The sequence below is a fragment of the Theobroma cacao genome, chromosome 9 (assembly GCF_000208745.1).
Source record: "Theobroma cacao cultivar B97-61/B2 chromosome 9, Criollo_cocoa_genome_V2, whole genome shotgun sequence".
In the NCBI taxonomy this organism is placed as follows: domain Eukaryota; kingdom Viridiplantae; phylum Streptophyta; class Magnoliopsida; order Malvales; family Malvaceae; genus Theobroma; species Theobroma cacao.
This window is the reverse complement of record NC_030858.1, coordinates 14,160,515-14,182,295: the sequence shown is the minus strand read 5'-3', so window position 1 is coordinate 14,182,295 and position 21,781 is coordinate 14,160,515. Positions and strand designations below refer to the sequence as shown.

At 33.2% G+C, this 21,781-nt stretch overlaps 1 protein-coding gene across 2 annotated transcripts; it reads right to left on the bottom strand.

The window, feature by feature from the left end:
• LOC18589272 (plasma membrane ATPase 4) lies at nt 14,567-21,079 on the bottom strand. 2 transcript variants are annotated; one of them, XM_018126958.1, is made up of 17 exons: nt 20,759-21,079; nt 19,471-19,784; nt 19,223-19,342; nt 18,867-19,103; nt 17,808-18,569; nt 17,580-17,702; nt 17,375-17,479; nt 17,139-17,283; nt 16,875-17,039; nt 16,521-16,759; nt 16,380-16,412; nt 16,204-16,285; nt 15,926-16,086; nt 15,653-15,826; nt 15,381-15,563; nt 15,111-15,292; nt 14,567-14,950 (listed from the first exon to the last, which is right to left on the bottom strand). In XM_018126958.1, the coding sequence occupies exons 4-17, from the start codon at nt 19,071-19,073 to the stop codon at nt 14,854-14,856; spliced, it is 2,658 nt and encodes an 885-aa protein (XP_017982447.1). In that variant the 5' UTR covers nt 19,074-19,103; nt 19,223-19,342; nt 19,471-19,784; nt 20,759-21,079; the 3' UTR covers nt 14,567-14,853. The 2 variants fall into 2 exon arrangements, with proteins under 2 accessions (XP_017982447.1, XP_007014221.2); XM_007014159.2 differs by lacking the exon at nt 19,471-19,784 and having other exon boundaries at nt 20,759-20,815.

Below are 21,781 nucleotides of genomic sequence, written 5' to 3'. Positions count from 1 at the left end.
AAGATTAGATTAGCTACAATATGTAAGGCTACTTGATTATCACTAGACAAAAGGGTTGGTTGGACAGGAAAAAATACTAAAATCTGTAAATAAAGATTTCAACCAAATAATTTCACAAGTAATCATTGTCATAGCACGTTACCAAGCTTTTGTAGAAATCGGACTAGCACCAAGAAAGATATAATAGTCAATTATTGAACTACGAGTTATTGGATATGTGATTCAACCACAATAAAAAAAAATGCACGTAATTGGAGAGAATAATCAACCTCCAACTAATTACAGTATTTACTAAACAACCTAACTATAAAATACATATGGTATATGAGCATAAATATCTTCAGCATCCCCCCTCAAGAGGAGCATGGATGTCAATAATGCTCATCCTCCTCAGCAAATGATAGAACTGTGCAGGCTTAAAAACCTTAGTGAAGAGATTAGCAACCTAATTAACAGTAGAAACATGTTAAGGAACAATAATACCTTGTTGAACTTTTGCTTTCATAAAATGGCAATCAATTTTTGATACGCTTAGTACGTTCATGAAATGTGAGGTTTTTGCAAATATGAAATGCACTCTAATTATCACAGAACAAATCCACAAGCGAAGAATGAAAAATACCAAAACCTATTAACAAATGAAGTAACCAAGTAACTTCACAGCAAGCAGTGGCAATAGCTTTATACTTAGCCTCAGTGGAACTCCTAGCTACAACCAGTTGTTTCTTGGATTTCCAACTTATTAAAGAGTAAGCAAGAAAAATTCCAAACCTAGTCACTAACCATCGAGTGTGTCGACACCCTGCCCAATCACTATCAATGCAAACTTTCAAATTGTGAAACCCCAACCTTTCGTATAGTGAGATTTGATAAATTACAAGTATGTTTGATGAACCATATGATAATTGTGTTGTTGCATGATTTTCCCAACCATTTTGCTAAAAATTTCTCCCTCGTATAGTGCTTTAATTATGGAAGATTGATTATTTGAAGAATGGGAGGAAAAAGAAACCAAAAGAATCATTTTTGGAAGTTAAGGCTAAAATGGTAGATCCCTGGAGATTTTAAGCTCACGTTTAGCTTCTAAAATTATGGGGGGATCGACCCTGAAAGGAGAAAATGTCGATCCTTGCATCATAGAACACAGTACATAACTCTCTAAAATTCAAGGATTGACCCTTGAAAGAGGAAGGGTCGATACTTGCAAGACATAACACTTTGGTTAGCTTCTGGAATTACAAGGATTGGCCCTCAAGCTTTAAAAGGTTGATCCTTGCTAGGTAGAACATGGGAATAAGCTTTTAGATGTTGAAGGATCAACCCATGAGGTTTAAAAGGTCGATCCTCGTAGCCACATAAGGAAAATAAGGCCCAGGGATCGACCTTTAAGATTTAAAAGGTTGATCCCTAGAGCCCAACGGGAAAAAATAAAAAAGACCTAGCCCGAGTCCTATTTCACATTTTTTATTTCTGTTAGCCTCCATTGACTCCTTTTCACTTTCCAAACCTTTCCACAGCGATCATAGTCCACATCTAACAAGGTTTTAGTTTCTAAACTCAAATATAAGGTAAGATTCAACCATTTTCAAGCTTTAGTTCCATGGGTTAGGCTAATTTTCTCTCTCTACAAATTTATAGCAACCTACCCTCTTTTGAGTTAAGGATTTTGGGGGTTTTTAACTTCCTAAGGAAACTTTGAGGTAAGGATTTTCTATTTGGAGTAATAAATGCTTTGAGTTAGAAGTTTTAAGCTCATTGAAATCAAATCGAAGAATATTCGTTTACTCGACTAATTTCGAATAAATGCGTTTGATAGAAAACTTGGAAACTTATGATAGACTTAATTATTCTAGGAATCATAGAGCTCGAGGATCACAGATCAAGCAAGGGTCGGTGAATCGACGCTTGGAAAATATGTTTCTTGTCAAGGAGAGTAGATACATCGTTTCAAAGTATTTTGGTCTGTAAAGCTAAGCATGTGTAGACACCATTTTCAATTCTATTAATTTCTATTTATTTTTACCACTTTTTATTATTCATTTATTTTATTAATAATTTAGTTTTGGTTCATGGGCTCACATTGGGTCCAAATTCCAAAACTGGGCTCACGTTAAAGTTTGAAGGTGCTTATAAGGCCAGATTCATTTTAGTCTAGGCCTGGATGCATGAACCAGTTTTAAAGCCTTGTTTTGGTTTTTCAATTCAAAGCCTCTAGTTCAACAAGATTAGTAGAATTTATCAAAACTAAAATGAATCTAACAATAAAGTTAGGACAATATTATAGACTTAAAACAAATGAACATAAGGAACATTCTGAAATAAAAATTGAAAGGCCAACTGGCCAGAAAATACAAAAAGGATAACAAAATGCTCTCTATCAAGAGCATTTTCATGCCCTAGTAGAGGCTAGCACATAAGAAAATCAACGACCAACCAAAAAGTGCTCAAAACGGTACTTTTTTTAATAGTATATATACAACAATGCATCACCAAATAAAAAGAGTGAAAACCCTAAAAATTTTTAAAAAATAGTGAAACCCTAGAACCAAAAAATTTAAGAAAACCTAGAGAAATCAAAAACCCTAGATCCAAAAAAATAGAAACCCTAGAACCCAAAAAAAAATTTAAATCTTTTTTGAAAAGACAACCCTAGTTTCTACCAGCCATGCAAAAAAAAAATTAAAAGAAAACTGTAGAACAAAAATCAAAGAAAAACAAAAAAAAAGAAATGTATACATTTCTCATAAAGTTTTGAGGTATGGTAGAAAGTGTTAACTCTATGATATAGAGTTATATGGGCTTAATTTCGATAATAATCTAACGTAGTTCTTATAGTAATGCATAGAAATTAGTAAGTTTTATTTAAATTATTTTAAATTAGTTAATTTAGGTGAGTCAATCTAATCTTATTTAATTTTATACTTAATTTGGTGTTAATGTGGTTAAGATAGGTTGTTATTAATTTATTTGTGCTTTTGTAGATGTTTAATAAAGGAAGAATTTTAATGGAATAAGGATAGCAATTTTGAGATGCAAACTTCCACTGCACATGTTTCGGTATCTCAGCCACAACTTTCTCTACAGAGCTTCAAATGAAGAGATTCTTGTACCATTGGAAATATAAGAAAAAAATATACAACTTTTATGTTTATCACTTTACCCATTTAGGCTTGGAAGGAGGTCAAAAATCTTGTCAAATTTGATGCACTGTAGTAGTCCTAGAGCAATTACGATTTTTGTTAATTAATTGGGCAAGGATGCAACCCACATAGTCTGATGAGGAAATCTCAGCTGGAATTGACTTCTTTCTTCACTCAACTTGGCCTAACTTCAAAGCCTATAAAAACAACCTTTCGGAGGACTTAAAGGAGGGAGAACAAAAACACCAAATTGTCAGCTGAGAGTCAAGCCACAAAGTTATTGAAGTTAATAAGAATTTGAAGGATTCAAAGAGATTTGGAAATCAAGAAAACAATTCTTGGGTTTTTCTATCTTTTTGTTATTTTCTTATTTTTCTTAGTTTACTTTGAATGTTTAAACTTTATTCAATGATGATGTGTGACTTGATGGGGAACTAAATTGTTAATCTAAGATTATGATTGAACTCAATATGTAGTCTGAATTATTTATCTTTCTTTTATTTATGTTTAATTGATTTAAGTTGTTTATTTTATTTTGTTCTTAATGCTTCTAATTGTCTTATCATCAATTAGATTAAATTGAAAACCTAGATTAAACCTTGATGAAGAAAATTTGGGTAAACCTTGAATAAAATAGCATATGATCGAATGCACTTAGTTGATTAGGTGGTTTGATTTGCATATAGAGTAGTCATACACCTATAAGTCATACGTAGCCAAAATTAGAACACAAACTTAATGAATCTTTCTTCAATATAATTTGCATAGACATATAGTAAATTAGTTGAGAAATGTATTTTTATGAGAAACTCGATAAAGACTTGTAAATAATTTAGGACTCTAAGTTAGCAACTTAATCCATTAAATTAAGTTAAGAGAGAGAAACAATATTCAGATGAAGTATTGAGGGATATCATAATTTTAGGTCTGGTAATCACTAAAAGTAATTTTGCTAAGATATTAGTTTATTAGTTTCAATTTTTCTTTTTAATTTTTATTGTTTAGATAAAATTAGGGTGTGTTAATTTTAGTAGTTAACAATAAATATTAACTCAATTCTCTGTGGGATCGACACTCTACTCATCTCTATATTATCTTTGCGATACGTATACTTGCGTGAGTAGACAATTGAACAGTAGAAAGCTATTGGATGAGTGATAGTTTTAAAGAGAAAGGAGAGTCATTTGTCTATAGAGAAAAAGTGAAAAGAAAAAATGGAAAAAAAAAGAAAAAGGGATATTTAAATAGTGAAGGTTAAGAGAGGTATAAGCTAAATTCAAAAAGTTCCGTTTGAGAGCTTCATTAGTGCACCAAAACAATGCATTTTGCTAGATTTGGAGGACTTCTAAAGAACAGGCCCTCATTGCTTCCACACAGCCTGATTATCTTTGGTTAGTCTAAGCCCAAGCAAGGTGAGGTCTCTTTTCTTTTCTCTTAGATTACTATTTGGGCTTGGATTTTGCTTATTGTGAATGTTTGCATGTAGTTAGGTCCAATTTATATTTTAGAAAAAAAATAAAGTTAAAATATGTGCTTAATAAAATATGATAAGGTGGAAAAAATTAAAAAATATGTGTGTTTTGTAGTATGGGTGTTAGGAACAGGAAAGTAGAAAATTGTGAAAAAAATACAAAATATAAAATAATATGTAGAAAATATAGAAAAATATATAGTAATTAAAATGAAGACCACGCTACACAGTGGGTGTGTAAATTTTAATAAAAGATTGTGGCAGACATAAGTTCTTTGTTAAAGTAGCTAAAACTTGTCTAATAATAGTCATATAAAACATTGCAAAAACATTCCAATTGTATTTTATCTATAGATAGTAAGCATTTATACAACACAAAAATGTTTCTTCTATGTTTGAGATGTTGCCAAAATAGGGCAGACTCAAAAAAGATGGTGATCATGTTGTATGCCACATCAGAAACATAGTATGCTACACAACATATAACCAAAAACAAAGTCATAGCGTTTTCTTCATCTTCTAAAGATAGCTTGTACTATATACAGCCAGCACTACAATAAAAGAAAGATTATATTTTCAAAAGTCTCATCAATTTTGAAATTAAATTTTCATATAAATGTAAAAGTTGTGAGTGTGATTATTGTTACAAAAATTGGGCTGGTATTACTGAGATAAGGTTGTTAAAGCTGCTTGGCTTTTCCACATCCCTTACTGAAACACTAAGAAAGCAATATTTGAAATCACTCTATAAACATTTCTTTAATTCGTTCAACTGTGTATTGCATATATAAGCGAAAGGAATGCATGGCAATGGTGATGCTGATAATGTGTCCAGAGGACATGGCATATTTGAGTACATGTAAAACAAATTGTGAAATGAAGTAAATATATAACGCAACTTGAGTAGTAAATTCTTGTGCTATGAATGCATAAACAGATAAGGAGTTCATTTGTTGAGCTACCAAGGATGTAATAACCCTTAAAGAGGCTAGAGTAGGGAGTAATTGAAATTGAATCAAATTATTTTAAAAGAGGTATCACCTCAAAATTGGAGGTTTGTTCATCATCCAACTGTCAGAAGTAAGAATCATGAAAATATCCAATCAAACCTTTTCATTCCTCAATAAATGTTATTGAAACTCTGGTATTTGTTCATTAAGGATTTGGTTTAGCAAATCTGCATTACTAAATATATTGATTATAGCTAATGACATAATCAACATAAGTTTCTAGACAATCCTAATTTGAGAACATTCGAAATTGGAAATGAGTTTAAGGTAATAGAATCAAGCTCATAGTCAACAGAGTTATATATTCGCAATAACAGAAAAGGAAACTAATTATTAGCTCATTAACTAATATTGGTTCAAACTCTAATGTAATAGGTCCCTAACAAAGTCATCTACACCAACGCACTAAGTCAAAGCAACCTCCTTTGAAGCCCTACTACACTTTAAGGCACAAAAACCTTTTACAGATATATATACGTAATGCATTTTTCTAAATTAAATGTTAATATATCGTTAAAAATATGATAATTATTCTATTTCTAATATATATATATATATATATATATATTAACTATATTATAGACATTATTAAATATGATTATAATTATTAACATATTTAAGGTATAAAATATACTATATATTATGACGTTACAATATTAATCATAATTCCTATACAATAATTTATATTGTAATAATGACAATGGTGAAAATAATTATATATTGATTATTATATGACCTTTCATTTAATCACAAGCAAATGATAAGTTGCAACCACAACTAAACATAATTAATAACAATTAGTCAAGACCCTGCACTATCTCATAGAATAAAGAACCACCAAAATTACATAAGCAGCATACTTGAGACTCCACCCTAAGTTTTCCATATCTCTTATGGTCATTAAAAAAAAAAGTCAAATTTATAAATTACAATCCCATCATTTTTACCAATTGACTCTTATTATTGAATAATAAAGATCCACACCAAACACAATAAATAAAATAATTTTATTACATAACAAAAATGAGCCATACGGAAAGCCATATACAGTATTCTAGACACGTTTTTGAAATGCTTTACAAAGTTGCAAAGAATATGAAACAAATTTCCAAAGATTACAATTCATGATAGAAATACCATAATGTAGGTAGAAATATTTCATATAAATCATTAACCAAAATATTTCCTAGCATAAATCCTGAATTTTCTTGGCATATTGGCAACTATGTTTGCTTAACATAAATGAATGCAACTCAGTTAAATAAATAAAGAAAATGGAAAAAAAAATTGGATAAACTTGCCCTACCTTTTTATCTACAAAGGTGACAATGGCAGATGATATCGAGGTTAAAACATAAATAAGAAATTATTAGGATTTCTAATAATCAAGGGGTAAAACCACTTTAATTATGAATGCCACCAAATTAGACAAAATGAAAGAGTGATTCCAAACTTACTTCTTTTAAGGGAACACAAACATAGAGAATGCCAGCCTCTTCACATCGGATTGGAACATGAGTTATGACATCAATAGGAGATATGTTTCTAGCTATAACACATAATCTACATCCAGAAAAAGATTGAGAAAACATGATTAACATTTGAAGTTAAAACTCCTTCTTATAAGTTTAAATTTTGATGAATCAAGAAAGAATGCCCTATCAACAATGTGTTACAAAAAGCAAATAAATCTATAAATATGAAATGATTATTCTTTTTCATTTTTTTAACAAAAGTTGTTCAATAATTATAAATTGGCAGCATGGACTGCTACTAAAATAGGTGGCATCCATCTGTAGCTGCATTACATTACTGTATATAGCAATAACAGCCTAAATAAGTATTTGGTAAATCTTTTTTTGCTTCTCAAAAGTGCCAATATATTACTGGAACAGCATAAGTATTGTCCTTTCCTACTCAATTATGTTGTTCCAAATTCTGATATACTAAAGACATAGTTCAAAAAACCATAAGACAAATTTCCTTTTCTTATATATTAGCTATGAAGTAGATCAATTATAGCCACAAACTTCAAATAACCCTTAAAGCAGCAATGACATCTATAACAATAATTATGATGTAGTCATAGCCTCATAGGCATCATTTATAGGCATGATCTGATAAGTTCAAAGTTATAGTCTACTTAATTCATGTCGTGTTCTTAATTTAAAACATCATTAAACACGCTTATAGAAACTAATAGGTCAAATTATTAAACTAAGTTGAATTTATAAAAATTTCTCTCTTTCCCCATTTTCTCTATATCGTTTGTGTTCCCTCTACTTCTTTCAATGTAGCACAAATTTCCTTCTTTCCATAAATTTCTCATCAATCAGTCTTGCATGATTGCAATTTTTTTAAATTATCAACTTACTTTTCATTAATATCAAAGGGAATGAACTTGTTCCCTTGTCCAAAAGAAACAAAATGGGGCAAAAAAGGCTTAAGTCATATAATAAAAGATAAAAGTCAGAGATGCACCAAGGAAAGTAACTTAAGTACACTACATCCAAGATGAATAAATGACAATAAAAAATATGATCATTAATGAGCAGGAGAAACGCAAAAGTAACCATTTTACATAAATTGCTTGTCAGATTAACCAAAAGGAAAATGTTCCAAATACCATTATGAGGTTATAACCAATAAAAGAACTTATGCCTAATAAGAGGCTATATAATTTTCATATCATTATAACAACAAAACTAGAAAGAGTTATAAGAGTTTTAACCTGATCCAACAATAGAGCTTTAATGAAAATCTTCTTCTTACTTAAGGATTTTGTAAATTCATCAATTGTCACAGGCTCGAACAGTGCATCAAGACCAAGCTTAGAGATTGGGGGAACAGAAGTAGGTTGTGCCAATGAAATCATTTCAAAAAATAAACTGAAGGAAAGAAATTAAAACTAACAAAGAAATAAGCACCCAAAAAACAAAAGTTAAGAAATGATAATACATCTTTGAGCAAGCAAACTCTAGTAAATCACCTTTTATCTATGAAAGATAGCTCCAAACCATCCTTTAGCTGTAAAAGAGCATTCAAATGAGAACAAATCCTTACAAATTAAGGCTCAACGATTTCATTCAGGTATAGATAAACTTCATTGCTACTTATAGTTGCTAATTAAACAGACATATCGAATCAAACTAAAATCACATAAACAACACAATTTTTTTCGAAGGGCAAAAAACGATATTCAAGTGCCCATACAAAAGAGCACATATAAAACTCCATTCATAACCCATTAATGACAATTGTCACTAGAAAACCAACAGTACCGAAAAACCATAATAATTTGCTTCAGAATTTATGTTTTCCTTCATATTTCCCTCCTCCAAACTCATCACGTCTAGAAAAGCTAATTGAAGTTCAAACATAAGAATAAGATGGATGTAATATGCCTCTTCTAACATTATAAAGAAGCTCAAAATAGGAGACCATGAAAAACTTATCACAACCATTTTCAAAATTCTAGAGTTAAAAAGCTAGGCAAGGTTAGTCATGCATGCAAAAATAAAACTAATAAAAGAAGATTTAAAGAAGTCGAAAAAGAAGAGCTTGAGTCCGTCAATAGAAAAAAGATCACTAAAGATGCATTCCTTCAGAGTGGTTCTCAGCACTATGGCATCATACTCTTCATCCATGGCTTTTGGCTACTTCTACTGTCGTTTCAAAAAGATCAAAAAAGAAGCGAGAGAGATAGAGGAAAAAGAGAGAAACCTTTTGGAAGCTTCAAAAACGGAGTTTGAAAGACAAAGAGAAGCAGTGCCGTAAGTGAAAGAAGCTCAAAGTAGAAATGAAGAGAAGAAAAAAAACCTAGGTAACTAAATGAGAGAAAAGCATAAAGAAAAAAAAAGACCAAGGCAGGTGCTCCATGAAGCTTCTAGGGTTCTGAAGTAAAAAAAGAGGGAGCAAAATACCATAAAGCCCCTCCCATTTGCAACCAAAACTCGAAATTGCCCTTGACAAATCTTGAAAAGACAAACACATGTGTCAAGCTCTAAGGGGATATATACATAAGATTCAATATATATAGATATAAAGTATACTCAAAGGTAAGATATAATAAAAAAATAAAATGTATAGTAATATAAAGTAGACCTAAAGATAAAAATAAATAAATAAATAAATAAAATATTTAGATATAAAAAATAGATTTAGGTAGATAGAAAAATAGAAAAATAAAAAATATTTAATTATAAAAAAACAGATTTAGCTAGATAAAAAGAAATAGAAAAATAAAAAAATAATTATAAAAACATATTTAGGTAGATAAAAAATAGAGAAATAAATAAATATTTGATTGCAAAAAAATAGATTTAGGTAGATAAAAAAGAAAAAATAATAAAGTATTTAGTTATGATATATGTATAAAGAAGAAATAATAAAAAAGAGAAAATTTTCAAAAATGGTGGAATTATAGGGAAAATTAATAATGAATATTGGAATTTATTGCACGTCACATACCATCATTGTATTATTTAAATATAATGTTATATAGATATATCTTGTGTGAGAGTCATGACCCCGATGATGGGACTTTTCAAGAGAGCTTATGAAGATGAGTTCCCTCTAAAAATTTCCTAGGTGAAAAGATACCTTCAAGTCCCACCGATATGATGAGAGGGTTCAGAGAATGTCCTTTATAAAAGGCTTTTTCTTGTATTAAGGTTTGCATTCATTAAAAAATTATTTTTACCTACAAATGATTACTCCGATGATAGGATTTGCTTGATAAGAGTTTTTCTTGAATAATTACCTAGGTGAGAAAGTATCCTTGGATCCCACCAATATGATGAGCAGAGTTAAGAAATATCCTCAATAAAAAGTTTTCATTTAAAATTATCAAAATTTATGTCATGCATTTCATAATTGCATCATGTGCACGTCATACTCGTAAAATCGAATAAAACACTTTTAAGTTGCTAATAAAATAAATAAATAATAATTAAGGAAACACAAGAATAAAATTCAGAAAGTTAAGGTTTAAATAGGATAAGAAATTATTAAATGGTATTGTTCATGGAACGGAAGTCACAAAGATGCTAATGCTTTCTCGTGCATCACTGTATTCCCAAACCCAACTCTAAAACTCGCAGACCAGATTATTGTTCTTTAGACGGATCTAAAATCAATTTAGGACCTCGTCAAATAGAACAATTTAATAAGTGACCAATCACGCCTAGATAAAAAAGATTGGTGGCGATTGCTAAAATTTTTAACGTCGCATATCAATAGCATGTTTTATTGAAATATTTGTATTGCATGGCTTTAATGCTATCTCTTCAATTATTAAGCAAAAAAATATTTATATCCAAATGTATTCAAAAAAGTTTTAGAATCTATATATATATGTCAATATCTCTGTTATGTATTAGCTTTTAACAAAAGGGACAAACCCTTTCAAATGTTTTACCTCAAAAATGATCCCAACTAGATATGTTTGTGATTGAGCTTTAAGTATAAATTTATGAACCTTATGGTGGATGTATGTTTTCCCCACTTCAGTATTTAGAGTTAAGAATGTCGTATGTAAATGAGCAGTTATAGTATAAGCAAAAGTTAGTATGTGAAGTTGTGCCATGTACTAGATGATGTCATGGCAATGTGTGTGCTAAGGCGGATGTAAATTTTCCCACCTCATGAATTAGTGATAAGCATGTTATATATATACATGATGTATATACAGTAAAAGCTTGAAATATTACGTGAAATAACCAGATGAGATAAGCATGATATGAGTATGAACTATAGTGAAATATGTTAATGAAATGTTAATGATACCATGTATGAATATGTAAAATCCTATATGATTATGAAGGCCATGATGTGGGGAGTCATACCACACATAGTTATATATAGCCATGAGTTGGGGGGAAATACCACTCACAGAAGGTCCAAGATTAATGGATACCATACCATTATCCTAAGTTATATATATAGCCCAGCGATGCAACTAAGGTACCACCTAATTATAAAGCCCAAACGTGGGTTAAAATGTCATTCATCTACAGTCCATGCCTGATTATTGCATACTACCATTGTCATTAATGTATTCTTTAATGATTGTTTGTTATGTTTGGAATGAAAGGTTGATTGATAGATTAGATTCTAAGTTATAAATTAGTTATGATAGATTGATAAACAAACTAAGTTCTAAGACACAAGGTTGATTTATGTATTGAATGGTTGATTGTGTATTGTTATACGATTGGATCCTAAAGAAAACCTTGAATATATGAGCATTCCTAGAAAAGTAGTTTCCGTAATATATGTAATTGATATTAGAACATCCACTTCAGTTTAACAGCTAAGTATCACTATCCCTTAAAGAAGATTAGATGCTACAAGGATAGTACAGTTTCCTTATTTTTCCTAAAGGTTTTGCATAAATGTCTAGCCTTTCTTTATAGACTATATGTTTATGAAACATTGATTTCACCAAGAAAATTGATTAGTTTATGACAACTCAGTTTTTTAAGGATTTGATAAGAAAATGTGCTTACTTAAGATTCATGTTTACATTAAAGCTACAGTTTGTGCAAAAACCCGTCCCCTTGACTTGTCCCCTTCTCATATTCATTCACAGAATTTTTGTAACTCACACATTAGTTTTCCATTTTTTTTGGCAGATCAGTGATTAGCTTTCTACCTTGTCACAGAAACAAGATCTAGCTTTTTTTCTTGGTAGGTGATTTAGTGACCACTTGGAGCCTAAAGAGTCAGGTCATATTCCACTAATAAGTTGGTCTTTATATTTATGTTTGCATGTTATTGAGCATGTTTGACTATGAAGCCATTGATTGGCATTATACTTGTATGGATTTATATAGATGAGTTACATGATGGCTCAAGAGCCTATGTAAGCATCGAAAAGTGCATTTACATGTTGATATGAGATATATATTAAACAATAGATGAAAACGTTATCACACCTTATGTTGAGAAGTTCCATAACTGTGTGATGGCGCTTATGTATGTATGAAAATAAACTATATGATTGTATGAATGGTTGAGGTGGATGACTAGCCCACACATGTTGATTAAGAGGCTTACTTGGACTTAGTGGGCCATACCCACAGAGGTCCTATCGTCTGTCACGATCCTAAAAAATGGGATGTGACACAAATGCAAAGCAGAAGTAAAGGAAAACAATATACCTGGTCCCAATGCATTCTTCAAATATCTCAACACTCAATTAGCAACTTACAGATGATGAGCAGTGGGTTTATCCATAAAATGTGACAACACTTGCACAGAATAAATGATGTCAATACATGTAAATGTAAGATAAATCAACTTGCCAATAAGTTGCCTATATATTCTACTATCAGCAATAACAGAACTGCCATCTTCTTTAATCAACTTGTGATTGTAATTAATGGCAGTAGAAATAGATTCAGAACATAAGAAACCATACTCATTCAAGACATCAAGTGTATATTTGAGTTGGCAAACAAATATTCCAGCACCTGATCTTGCAATTTCAAGACTCGAAAAATATTTAAGAGTTTCCAAGTCTTTCAATTTGAATTTACATTTTAAGTAACTCTTCACTGCATTAGCTAACTTATATGATGAATTGCTATCACAAAGTCATCCACATATAGTAATACGATCAAGAAATCACCATTTATGTCACATCTTGATTCTGAGGAAGTGACCAGCACAAAACATTAATTCGGCTCATAAATGCAAATCTTCGATGCCAGGATCTTTTTGAGAAAATTGTAGAGACAAATTTCTCAAGAAAGTTTTTAGGTGAGAAAATATATTTAGATTCCACAAAAGCATTGGGAGAATTTAGAAAAGTTTCTAACATAACATATTTCATTTATTCATTAAAATCGACAATTATTGCAAAAATCATAATAAATAAGAAATTAAAATAATACTAAAAATAAAAAATAAAAAAACACAAAATTTAAAATCGGGGTCCTCTTTCATAAAACTTCAAATAAAACTCCGATGATCAACGGATCTTTTACAAGAAAATAATTTTTTGAATACTCTCGAGGTGAAGAAAATTTCCTAAAGAATTGGGAAGGTTTAGAAAAAATTTCTAATATTTAATAATGAATAAAAATAAGAGGAAAAGATCATAAATAATACATAAAAATTAAGGGAAACACAAGTAAGTATCAAATCAAAAATTATAAAAGCCAAAATAGCATAACATATGATTAATTGATATCATCATTTGAACGGGGCTGCTAATACCTTGTACAGCTTTAATACCATGGGAAAGTTTTCTAACAAAACCTAAAAAAAATGTAAAATGCAAGAAGAGTGCATCGAATAGAAGTTGGATGGTGTGAAGAAGACATTTCCAGTTCATAATTAAAAGATGTTTATACAACTCGTAAAGTTTGACATTTTCAGATATTTGATTAACCTAAACTACTTGAACAAAATGAATAAGGTGAGCAGCATGGTCAAGGTCATTAAGTCTCAAAAGCTTCACTTCTGTCAGTGTGTGACTTCTAACTGAGAAAGGCAGGTCACTTGCCTGTTGATGGATTCAAAAGGAACTTCACATTGGCACCAAAAAACTATTTTCAAGATGATCTCAAAATTCAACAGAAACGCCAACCTGACAACAATTACCACCAAGCAAAAAAAGTGCTAGCACCCATCAATGTTAACAAGAAACCAACAAGTACTGGACAGAAAGAGTTTTTTCCTTTAATGGCAAATCTAAACACCATGAATATTGTCATTCCTATCATTTTCACAGATCTTTTCTTGGAATACACTGTACCGTTGAGTGATCTTTGTAAACTATCAAGGATATTGCAAGGTGATAAAACTCTAGTCATATATCAATTCCATAAACCTAATCTCATTAAATAAACAAACTCAATATTCTCTTTGGCATTTGATAGTTGCCGGTCAAGGAAGTCAACTAGCACAATGGAAAATGAAGACAGTGTACACAAGAATTCAAAGAGTATAGAAAACCCAAGGGAAAAGTAGATTTGAAGCTTGAAACTGTGTAACATGGAACATTACATGGCTCCTTATTGGAGCAAGAAATGACCAAAACACAACCTTTTCTTCCGGCCTTGAATTACATAAGAAAGGCAAAGTAAACAGGGCAGGAAAATTATACCACAGATATGTCGCTATCTAGAAAGTTTAAACTAATTAGTTCTCTTTCTCTTCATGACCTGCATATGTCATCAAACTGCAACGGTGCAACCTTTGCTTTCAAGCATTGTTCTGACTTCTAAACAGTATAATGCTGCTGGATTGTATCAATGTCCAGCCCCTTCAGCTTCACCACTGACTCAACATGACCCTTGAGGGTGTGAAGCTCTCGTAGCCTATAAGCAGACAGTGGAAAGATATGTTTGTTGTTAAAACTATAATTGTGCCAAAAGATCTAACTTACAAAGATGAACAGTTTTTGCTATTGCCAGTTGTTTAAAGAAATATTTCATGTGGAAGTTAGTAAGTACTTAAGAAGGATAACTGAATGTGTACCTTGCAACCTCTGCTCGTCTCTTGGCCTGCTCAGCAATCTCAGACAACTCTCTATAGCTGCTCTTGTCATTGAAGAGATTAGTAGCTTCAGGTGGTTGAAGACCATGTAATGTCCTTTGAGCAAGAGCCCATTGAGCTTCCCTCTCTTCCTTGCCATAATCTTTCTTGGTGGTGAACGCAGTCTGTTACCCCGGACCAGTTTAGTAAACCAAACAACTGCATGCAAAGTTTTAGTTTTTGAAAAAGTAATCTAATGTAAGATAGGTATACCTTGTTTTCCAGTAAGTTGAGCCAAGCTTTTCCACTTAAGATGTAACGAATGGCAAACTTCATTAGATCCAGTGGAATATAGAAAACAATACTGTAAAGCCATATAACACCAGCCCATCCCCAACCAATTCCTTTAATCTTTGCAAATCCCCAGTTAGCATATACAGCAATCAAAGTAGCAACCTGACAAACACGAGAACTGATTAGCTTATTGCAATATGCGTCTTTTTATTGCACTCAAATTTAAATATAAGGACAAGGTAAACTCCTACCAGCTGTGCAATAATGAAGGCAGTAACCAATAGCAGTCCAGGACGCTCAACATAGGACCAGCTACGTGATCTAGTCACAAAAATCAAAGCCTGGCTCACAATGCTCACTTGTAAATATAGAGCAGCCATCATTTCATGATCACTGCTCCTTAAAGACCTAACACCAAATTTGTCCTGCATTCACAGATAGAAAATATTAGGGACTAAACAGAAATCAAAAATGAACTTTCAATCCTTCACTAAATATATGCAGCAAATTTTAGGACCACTTACCGGAAAGAATTTAGTATCATGCATAAGCCAGAAGAATATAACAGTCATCAATGCCAAATAGCCTCCAAGCATAATTCCGGTGGCGAAAATCTCTTTCAATTTCCAGCTATCAGGCAAGGGAGATGGCTTCACTCTGTCCTTTGAGATTGTCATAATAGTTCCTGAGTAATATTCAAATTGATTGAAGTAAATACTCTGCCTCAAGCCGGTTAAGCATAGCAATAGAACAAGATGAATCATGTTAAAATTATGTAATGATGCACTTTATTAAATCTCACCATCATTTAGAATGGCAATGATCAAAACCATGAATGGAGAAAAGTCAAACTTCCAGATGAGAGCAATAAACAAAAACCCAAACTGCAAAATCAGAAATAAAAGGGCACATATATCAATCAAGGTTAGAAAGATGTTAATAATTAATTCATATGAAAATCATTTGTCATATACTTACAACAATACGGATAGTGATGGAGACTGCATAGATCTGTGAGACAAAAAGCAAAAACAAAGAAAAAGAAAAAAGAAAAGTCATGCATTGCAAAATTTGCTGAAAAATCTTCAGAATATGTTTAAAGAGAAGAGAGCAAATTACAGTATAGTTCTTCATCCTCTGGAAAATAGCTCTGCTAGTTAACACTGCACTGATAATAACACTCAGTCCAGGTTCTGTGAGAACAATGTCTGAAGCACTTCGTGCGGCATCTGTAGCATCAGCCACAGCAATACCAATATCTGCCTTCTTTAAAGCAGGAGCATCATTAACACCATCTCCAGTCATTCCACAAATGTGCTTCCTCTCCTGCAACTTCCTCACAATTTCATATTTGTGCTCTGTAAAGTGAGTGCAATAACTAGGTGATACGTTATCCCAGACCACAACAATAATTAAAAAAAAAAAAAAGAAGAATTTCTCGTTCATGAATAGCCAGGGAGCAAAATCAGTTACCTGGAAACACGCCAGCAAACCCATCTGCCCTCTCAATCAACTCTTCCACAGGAAGGGCAGCTATGCTTGCATCCTTGTCTTGACCTAGCAAAGAAGCAGATGGATACATGTTTGTTCCCATTCCAAGTCTGCGGCCTGTCTCCTTTGCAATTGCAAGTTGATCACCTGGACAGAAACACAGAAGTATGAGTGAGCAATTGCCTCGAAGAATGAAGTACTATTGATGGAATGTCAACAGATGAACTCAAAGAAGGATTCAATTACCAGTGATCATCTTGACATTCACACCAAGATTAAGAGCTCTTCGAATAGTTTCTGCACTGTCATGTCTAGGAGGATCAAACAGAGGCAACAAACCTACAAATTGCCATGGGGTACCAGCACTTTCTTTTGTTTTCTCTGGCACTTGCTGGAAGACAGCAAATGAGAAAAGGTAAGGGAACTTTTCAATATTGAAATAACAGAATAGGGATATAAAAAATCATGTGTTCTAGAAAAACCTGTCTGCCAACAGCTAATGACCGAAGCCCACGTTCAGCAAACTTATCAATGATAGAATGAACCTTTTTCTTAAGATCTTCTCTTGCATTGCAAAGGGCCAAGATCTGTCAAAAGATATGAAATAATTAGGACACAGAAAGCCCATAAGATTTCCCATATTAATACAATCATCGCACCAGCAGCAACTGGTAATAACAAGGTTACCTGTTCAGGAGCACCCTTGCTTGCTCGGTGCCAGTTGCCATTGGAATCAATGTAAGTCAAAGCAGTTCTCTTGTCCACAGGATTAAAAGGGAAGAAGTGCACCTCTCTAATACCAGCTCTTGCCTGTATGAATAGCATATTGAACATAAATACTCATCTAATAGCCTCTTCCCACTTCATTTTAGCCCTTTAATAAGAAGCAGAAGAAGAAGGAAGAAATGGCTATACCTCCTTAGGGTCAGCAAGCATTCCAACAATGGCAGCATCAATGGCATCTTGATTTTCAGTTCTAGAGGCTCGAGCAGCAAGTAAAACAACATGCTCTTTATCCACATCTTTTACAAACACCTCAATCAAGTTTTTATCAACACTCAGCTTGTTGAGTGTCAATGTTCCGGTCTTATCACTACAAAGGACATCCATACCAGCCATTTCTTCAATGGCAGTCATACGCTTGGTGATGGCACCCTGCTGAGACAGCCTGTGAGATCCAATGGCCATGGTCACAGACAAAACAGTGGGCATAGCAATGGGAATACCACCAATCAAGAGAACCAAGAGATTGTCGATTCCATCCCTGTACTTGCGGTGCTGAATTGGATACATGACTATGATCTCAACCAACATACCGATGGCAATGGAACAAATACAGAAGTTTCCAATTGCTGTGAGCACCTTTTGGAAGTGTCCTACTTGGTTAGTGCTATCCACAAGATGTGCAGCCTTCCCGAAGAAGGTATGAACACCAGTAGCAATAACAACAGCTTCAATTTCACCTTGTTTACAAGTTGAACCAGAGAAGATTTCATCCCCGGGATTCTTGGTTACAGGAAGTGATTCTCCTGTTAGGGCAGATTGATCAACCTTCAACGGATCACCTTCAAGAAGACGGGCATCAGCAGGGATAATATCTCCCAATTTAATGCTAATGATGTCTCCTGGAACCAGAATTGCTGCTTCTTGCTCAGTCCACTTCCCATCTCTAAGCACCTATATTTTGCCACCGTATAAATTCACGACCAATTTCATTATATTCAAAACGAAAATAAACCTTCAAATTACTAAAATAACTCTTAGCCATCAAACTTACTAACATATGTATTGGACATAAAGAGACATCAGTTCATCCCCATGTGATAAGTGTATGTAAAAGGTTTATGTCATCTAGAATCTTTTTTGGCTAATTCTTACATAAGCACTGGCCTTTTTTCAGTTGTCTTTTAGTGAAAAAAAGATTAAAGATTGGACTTCTCCATAAAAATTGTACTAAGAAATCTTGGTTGTTACCTTGGTTTTTGGAGCAAGACCAGCCATAAGAGCAGCAGCAGCATTGCCAGCATTGTTTTCTTCAATGAAACTGATGGTAGAGTTAATGACCAACAAACAAACAATACCAATAAAGTCTTGCCAATCTGGGGGCTTCCCATCACCGTTAGCCAGAGCAATGGCCATGATGGCAGCAGATTCCATGACCCATGAGAGGGGATTCCACATGAACCCCAAAAACTTGAGAATTTTGCTTTCCTGTCATTTTAAAAAAATACTATTCCAAATTATAAGCAACCAATAGTAGGTCTTGAAGCAATTTATTGTCAACATATGTATTAATGGGCCACTATATATCGTAAGCACCATAATAAGACCTTTTTCTCTTCTAGCTTGTTGGGTCCAAAAATCTGCAGCCTGTTGGCTCCCTCGTCCGCAGACAATCCTTCTCTGGTACATTTCAGCTGCTCAAACACTTCCTCGATCGGGATTTTTTCCTGTAAACCAAGTAATTACCATCAAATTGTCAGCAAGTGATGGGTGGGTGCTTGATTCCAATCTTAAAGACTTCAATCTTTATTCTAAAGAGGGTTCGTCAATAGCCATAAACAAATTCAACTTTCACCTTTTGAAAACTTTAATTTCATATCATCCAGAATCTAAGATTTCTAATTTGGATGAATTTAACGTAAGACTTTCCATGGCAGTTAAAAGTTTTTCCTAAGATTGCGAGTCAAAATCCAAACTTGGTTTGTTTTAGTTGAGGTGAGGAGGACCGAGTGGACTCGTGACTGATTGGGGAATGACTCGGGCCTAGGGATGCTCCCCCGATGGAAATAAAAGCGTTGACTCAAGCCGTGACAAGATCGAAAAGCGCCTTGTCAGGTGGTGAGGGCACTTTTTTCCCACGTGATTGGTCCGTGCCATCCACTCTCCATTCTAATTGCAGTGTATCAAAAAAGAAAACATTTAAATAAAATTACTTATTAAAAAAACTAAAACTGATTGTGAAGTAATTTTAGTTACAATTACAACTTGGAGAGAGGAACTTTTAACAAAATAATAAAGAAAAGGAAAGATTTGTTGAATCCAAGGAAGGGGGCAGGTGGTGTCAGATCCGTGGAATTGAAACAAGGAAAAAAAAAGGGGGGGGAGAATTCTATTTCTAAAGAGAGAAAAAGGCGAAACCGCAAAAAAGTACCACGGCAAAGTACCTAAAAAACTCCCGAACTGACCAAAAACAAGCACACCACTTTGAGCAACAAAACACACATACATAAAATGAAATAAAATAGATTAAAACGCAGCGTAGCCAACTCTGTCACTTCCCTCGTTCATTTTCACATGATAGATCCCCCTCTCAGATTTGTTAGTATTTTTTAATGCCTTTCTCACATGGGTGGAAGACTACTCCTCTCTGCTTCACTACATGCTTTGCCTTGACTTTCATACTTTCAATCTAACTAAGGTTGGTACTTTTGGATTAGTTACCTTTATTAAAGGATGGAAATTTTGTGAAACAATATGACAATTGGAGAGGGCCTAGAGCCCTTTGACTACTGATATGGAGTTAGAGAGAGAAGGAAGGGGGTAAAAGTTCTTCCTTTCAATATCAGAATGGCAAAGTCAAAAACTTTTCTTCGGAAATGAATAGGAAATTCCATTCGTAACTGATCTAAGCTACAGTAAAAGGAAAGTGTGGGGGGAAGCACAAAGAAACCAAAAAAAGAGATGAAAAGAAACAGAGAACAACACTACATGGACTCAAAAAGCAGCCCCCTATAGATCTCATTTTACAGGTAACAAATCAAAAGACGAGAGATTTTCAAATCTGAGAGGAACCCAAAAACTGTTTATCAGGAAGAAACATGCAAGAAAGAAACGAAAGGGGAGGACTAGAAATAGATGAATACCAGATCAACAGTCTCGTTCTTGATCTCTTCAAGGCTGATACCTTTGTCACCACCCATGTTTTGTTTTTGTACAGCCACCAGCAACAGAGGGTACTCAAAAGCAAAATAAAAACAAGAGCAAAATCTCCTACAACTATGAAATCAATGAAGAGAGGGAAGGGGGTGAGAAAGTAAAGACCATTGAATGAGATTTTCAGTATCCCAATGAACAGAAGAAAAAAGAAAACGAAATGGGTTGGGGATGCTACCAGAGAGAAATTTTTTAGGCTTTTCCCTGGTTTTTTTTCCCCTGCAGGAAGGCTGCAAGCCTCGCTTTTTATATAGCCCTCAAACTGGAGACGAAGTGCCTCATAGAACATAATATAAGGCCCTCACCCCCGCCGTTTAGCCCCTGCCCCTCTCCTTCCTTCTGTGGGACCCCTGGCCCCCTGCCTTTGCTTTCACTATTTCGCTTCACCTTTCTCTCTCTTCTTACCGCTGAGTTGTCGGTTCAGCAGTACATCATCATCATATCATTCATCGAATCAAGCCTCCACCTGACATTTATTACGTTATACCCATTCTACTACACGCATCATGCAACTAATTTACCTGGATTATACCTTTCAAAACCTTTGTAGAATAATTTGCAAATAAAATATATTAAATATGCAATTATAGTTATATTAAAAAATTTTGATCTAAGACAATATTTATGGTAAAAACTTTACTATCAGCCATTCAACCTATGACATGTTGATAAAAATAACTTAATTACGTATCATAATCTAATTGGCTAAGCTTACTACTGATGTGTTAAGAAGGATTTAGTGAAACTAATGGCGTGAGCACTTAGAAATGGCCCACTATGATAATTAATTGCTACTTTATGGTTATTTATATTTTTTGTGCTTAGTCTGACTCCAAAGATTCATCCATTTTTAACATCTCTCACTACTAGTGATATTTTAATTTAAATATTTTCAACTTTTTCTTAGGTATCTCCCTTGTCACTATCAAAGAAATTAAAGACATGAGCTTTTT